Raw genomic sequence first — 6,000 nt, forward strand, 5'->3', positions numbered from 1 at the left:
TTCCCTGGTTGGCAGCCGTTAGCACTGCAGTGTCTGAAATAAGTTATTGGTCCTGCTAGGTTTGAAACCCCAGGTAGGTGTAACTAAATACAAGGGCATACATCGGTGGGAACTCTAGCTCGGTGCTGCCTACCCCTGCCTCGATGGTATGCCTCTGGAATGGCTGGACACCGAATACGTGTGTCTAAAATACTGTGCCGTCGGAGGTGCTACCCCCTCGCGCGCCCACCTCCCCGAACACGCAGTGCACACCTGAGGTGCGCAGAGCTCCAATGATGTTCAAAAGGAAGCTGCGTTCAATGCAAAATTGTAAGCAGGGTTGTGGTCTATTTGTTTATACAGTCACAAAAGAGAACAACGGAAAATCATTCCCCCAATCACAATAGAAAATCTCGTCGAGACACTCGTATAAGAAAAATCCGTAGAATCATATTTAAAGTGTAACATGACCGGCTCTGCTTAAATACCCGGCCCTGCCGTGGCCGAGGAAACCTTTCTGGCACTCTTTGGCCCAGGGGAATTCGGCGCGCATTGATTTCCTTCCTTTAGTGTTTGTAACCCACAGCCGCCGGCCTGGAATCTCACACTAGCAAGAAGAGATGGGTGGGTGAAAAAACTCTTCTGTTTAGAAAACAGAAATTAACCCGGATTTAAGTCACACAAGAAAAGGCCGCGAGGAAATGCCTACTTTAAGCTCCTTGTGTCGCGCTACTGTAAACGCCGCCTATTTGCGGTTGACTATTCAATAAAGTGTCTGTGTTCCGCTACAAGCATGTGCTAATAGCGGAAAGACTAGAGGGGCTGTGGTGACAGGGTACCACTTAGTGAGGCGACCGCAATGCACGGGAATTAGGACAAAGGAAGGGCACGGGTGCATGACGTAAAGGGTAATAAAATTAATGTGCGGCTTTAAAAAAAGAAGCCAAGAACGAGCCTGCTGCCCCCCGCCCCCCTGCATATATCTTTGTTGAAAGGGTCTTTAATATTTACAGCATGTCAATGCCATGTTGTCCGGATACAGGTATCAATGGGTGGACTGGCATACGCATTTCGTGACTGAGGAATTTGTGAACGCTCATAACAAATAAAAAAAAATAGTGGAGGGGTTTACATGGACATGCTAGCATGCGGACACCTGTATTTTTCTGAAATAAAGCCCCCTTTTGAAAAATATTTCTCGACCGCCTTTGCTGTTGCGCTTCAGGGAACTGTGTTCGAGACACTACAGAAAGGGCCTCGGATTATTCTGCAAACATCTCGTTCGAGCGCACCCTTCAAATCGCGAGGGTGTGGAAATCTCTCACTAGTCACTTTATCCCAGGGGACCCCGAGGGAGCAGGAAGGTCGCACTCCTTGCGCGAACCTCGGCTGGATTTTAGAATTCAGTGAGGTGGGTGATTGAGAGTGTCACAGATGGGCCCACCGCCGAAAACCGCAATATATTGGAGGAGCATAACAAGGCCACGAATGCACCCGACGTGCTCACAAAGAATAGAGTTGTTAGTACCAGGGGGCGCAGCACTTGAGTTGAGGCCTTGGGCAGCCTGCCACTATATACATGGGCAGGTTTTATTATTTAGAAATAAAAAAGACAACACTAACTAATGGTCCGATTTAAATCACGCTTTCCTTTGTAATGACTCAACGAGTCCTAGGAGGCATTCACGCTTAGTGGAACAGATTAAAGCGTGGAAAAGCGAAAATCGCCAGCAATAACTTCGGCTCTAACTGGGAGAAGTGGCATTCTTTGCATTAGGATTACGTCAAGAACCGCTCGTGTTCTCCTGGCAACCACCAGTCATCGGGTAAATAAATAATTCCCGTGAGATATCGCCGTGTTAGTTGTTTGAAACCGAGGGCGCATAAGGTGCTCGTTGCTAATGCACACTCGTGTGTCTTGGAACACGTGCGGGTGGGTGGGCAGTCTTTTCTCACACTGGGTGGAGGAGTGTACATTGTTTGTGTTTGAAGGCCGGTGCGTGGTACCCATGTGGTTCCAAGTGTAACCGCTTCTTGTCCCGAACCTGCATCTGAGAGTGAGGCAGAGCCGCTATATTTTAGCAACACTCGGGCACCACAGATTGTAGGGAGCGCGTTGTTTGTACTGCCTTAGTTAAACCCTGCCTGCTGGCTGATGCGCGCACACGTAGCGAGCTTTCTCTGGAGCCCTGAAAGGGCTGCCTTCCGCTCTGTTTGCTATGTAAAGTGCCTCTAAGTGACTCACCCACTTAAGGTTCCCTGGCAGCTCTAACCCAGATTCGCGAGAAGCGCGCCTTAAAAAACACAGAGGTCATTGTTTGGGGTTATTCCTCAATTTTGTTGTCGGACTCTGGCGCTGCCACTGTATTTACCAAGCGGTGCCAACTGTCTCGCAGGTGTTAGACGAAGACGATGCAATGAGGTGTGATGCACACCCGTTGCCGTCCCTCAATCCCCGCGCTGAGGCGCATATGGTCACATAAGTGTTTAAAGCGGGTGTGAGCCCGGCTTGTGTGGCACCCCTTGTGTACACACGCCGTGCTTCAGGCACCACTCGCGCACACCGGAGACAAGGGCCCGAGTCCCAGGGTTTCCCTTTCAAAGAAACAATAGCTGTCAAAACATACACATGGTGCACTGGAGGCGATCCAATTAGGAGCCAGTGAAAGAGAAACACAACAGCCGAGGCACCGCCCCGCCGCTTTTTTTTCGGATTTTCTCTTGATCAATCATGTCCTGGCAGCGGGGATGGGAAAGGGCAGCAGGGATACAAGGCTGGAGCTAAACCCGCACTCATGCCACCCACCCTCAGCAGCCCCATCCGATGAAAATAGCCTTTCTGTGAAGGAGGGGCGCGAGGAAACTTTACTCCAAGCAGCTCCGAACAGCTGAGGTATATTTAGAGCCATTGAGTAGTTTCCCAGCACGCCGCGCTCCTGACTGAAAAAGTAGCGGACTGCTATGTGCGCCCTACATCCATTTTGCAGATTAGCTCTAGGACACAAAGCAAAGGGAAATCCAACAATTTAAAGCAAGCGAGATAGCCACAATGCAGCCCCTCCCTGCCTGCGTCTGAGCCGCGAGCTGGAAACCCCAGCAACCTGTGCTTCTCTTCCATACGGGGAGCCTGGGCTCGCCCCCACCCACAGCCGCCCACTCCACACGTTCTGTCCGGCTGAAGCGCGGGCAGGACTGGCAACGCGCAGGCCACTTACGTTGTAGCTGAGGGGAAAGACTCTTCCGCTGAAGATCTGCTGATCAGGGATTGGAAAAGTGTCAGACTCAAGACTAGCACGCAGCCAGCAGCCATCTTCGCGTTCAGGCAGCCCCCAGATCTGCGATCCGAACTGATAAGAGGTGAAGTGGAGCGGCGAGGAGCGGGCTGGGCAGGGCGCAGTCACCGCTCAGCCCGCGGTGGGTGGATGGCCGGCCGGGGAGAAAGAGACACTCGCACACACGCTCTCGCCTACTCCAGCAGGCTGATCTGATCAGCAGCTGCCATCAGGGCTATTTCTGTAACAGATCTCAGCTCCCTCCTCTCTTCCACACTCTCTCCCTCGCCTTTCCTTATTTATTCCCCTGATTGCAGAGAAGGGGAGGAGATGTGCGGAGTTGCAGGGGGAGGAGGAAGGCAGTTGTTCTTCTTGCTTCTTCCTTTCTTGCAAAGCACATAGAGACTCCAAGTCACAGAGGAGTCGGACCCGTAAGTATGCCAGTGTCAGCTTTCAGTGTAAGCGGTGGAGGGAACACCCAGAAGTCACCACCTTGTCTCACCCCTCTTCACTGCCTCTCACCCTCATTACTTTTTCAATCTCCACTCTAAGCTCCTCCCCCAATCAGCACCCTCTGCTCCCCCCATGCTTGATATAACTAGACATGGTGCTTTGGGTGAATATATTGACTGTAAGATTTAATTGCAACCCACAACCATTTGCTAGTGACCATCTTAACAATTCACAATCTTCATTTGCATATTCTTTAAGGTGAGTATTGTAGTGCATATAGTATAGTCTTGTGTCGCGGCAGTCGGCATAAACTTAATAAGAAGCCATTGTGACAGGGCATGTGGTTTTTTTTGCACTTGTACCCCCTTTACTTTCTCACCCACACGGCACATTCACATCAGTCTCATCTGATAATAACCTACATGTTCAGGAGTTCCTAGCATCCAAGTGGAAATATGTCTTGCGCTATTGTACTACACTTAGAGCCTTCCAGCCTATCTAATTTGCATTCTGGAACATGTAGTTATGATTTTTTCACATTCTAAGTGTGAACCAGTATGTGTGTGTGTGTGTATATGTGTATATATATATATATATATATATATATATATATTCACTGAAAAAAACATAGGTTTCAGGGCTGTTATAGCTAGCTGGACATTTCAATTGTACAAAACCATTGAAATTCCTCCGTTATAGTTAGTTCTGCTAACTATAACTCGCGCGCCTGCAATCCACTGCTGATGATGTCACATATTACATCATTCATGACATGGTCAGTGACATCACTGATAACATCACTGATGACATCTCAAATGACATCACTGATGACATCACTGATGACATCATCCAGTGAATGTGGTTTAGTTCTTTATTTACATATGTATTATATATATAGCAATCTGCATTGAAAAATAAGTGGATATATAAATATAAATATCAGGATGGGGGATTTAGTAGCAGTGTGATTGACTGTTTACTTGACTAATTTATAGTGTCTCACTAAATATTTTGGATAGTGACTAAACTGTGTGAATATCTGTATCACTTTGTCAGTTGTTGTATAAACTGCTGCACCAGTTGGTTACTAGCTACGTGAAATTCTATATTAGTTATTGATTTGTTAACTGAGTATTTGTATGGGAGAGTGAATGTGTGTGTGGTTCGGTGGGGGGTGTGTGACTGCCCAAAGATGTGTGAATAGTTGCTTCTGTAGGTATATGAGGTTAAAACTACATGTTATAACTGTTGTTTGGATGAGTGAATATCTTTATGGGTGTGGTGATGAGCAAATATATCTCTCAATGGTACATGTCCAACAAACTAGAAAAATAAAAGGCAGTGTATGTGACAGTTGTATATAGATAAGTATACATAAGACTCAGTGATTGTATGAGTGACTGTATGGATAGCTGTATACTTGTAATAGTGATTTTATAACACACTAAGTATGAGTTACTATCTATATGAATACATGAAGTGGTGTTTGTATAAGTGTGTAGCTGACTAGATATAAGTATGATCCTTTGTTTACATAAGTGAGTAGGATGACTGCATAAGTGAATAGGATGTGTGCTGGTGTGTAATGTTGATACAGGTGTATAAGTATATTTGATAGTGTTCTATTGATCATTGACAGCATGTTTGAGTGAATCTATAGGTAAGTGATTAGATGTGTGTGTAGATCTAGGAATCACTGAGTGGGATTTAGAAAGTTGTATTGGTGTGTCAATGGATTCAAATATGGTACTCTGTATTTTACAGTGAGCGATGAAAGGTTATACTAGTGTATGATGAGGTGTATCTGATTGTCACGTGGATGATGTCATCAGTGATGTCATTTGAGATGTCATCAGTGATGTCACTGACCATGTCATGAATGATGTAATATGTGACATCATCATCAGTGGATTGCAGGCGCGCGAGTTATAGTTAGCAGAACTAACTATAACGGAGGAATTTCAATGGTTTGGTATGAGTGAAATGTCCAGCTAACTATAACAGCCCTGAAACCTATGTTTTTTTCAGTGAATTTCTAAGGTTTTTTAAATGCTAATTCCTAACTATAACATGTCTGAAACCTAATTTTTTCAGTGAATTTCGAAGGTTTTTAAATGATAATGTTTATGTGAATTAATAGTTATATGTATTACTGATTTTCTACAGTTTTTAACTGTTTATTTTTACATATTTTATTTTTTAAATTACATTATATATTTTTAAAATAAATGGAAATAAAAATGTTTTTTAAAATATTGAAACTGAAATATTGTTTTTTTTGTTGTTGAATGTATAA

At 45.2% G+C, this 6,000-nt stretch overlaps 1 protein-coding gene across 8 annotated transcripts in view; it reads right to left on the bottom strand.

The window, feature by feature from the left end:
• CACNA2D1 (calcium voltage-gated channel auxiliary subunit alpha2delta 1) overlaps positions 1-3,764 on the bottom strand; it is a 1,735,709-nt gene extending 1,731,945 nt beyond the window's left edge. For 5 of the 8 annotated variants that reach the window (XM_085652895.1, XM_085652891.1, XM_085652889.1 and 2 more), the window contains exon 1: positions 3,195-3,559. In XM_085652895.1, the coding sequence (XP_085509021.1) occupies positions 3,195-3,289 (95 nt within the window). In that variant the 5' untranslated portion in view covers positions 3,290-3,559. Of the gene's footprint in view, positions 1-3,194 lie in introns of all 8 variants that reach the window. The other 3 variants (XM_085652894.1, XM_085652893.1, XM_085652892.1) reach the window with 2 other exon arrangements.
• Positions 3,765-6,000: the final 2,236 nt, after the last annotated feature.

Source organism: Triturus cristatus, chromosome 4_1 (assembly GCF_964204655.1).
Source record: "Triturus cristatus chromosome 4_1, aTriCri1.1, whole genome shotgun sequence".
In the NCBI taxonomy this organism is placed as follows: domain Eukaryota; kingdom Metazoa; phylum Chordata; class Amphibia; order Caudata; family Salamandridae; genus Triturus; species Triturus cristatus.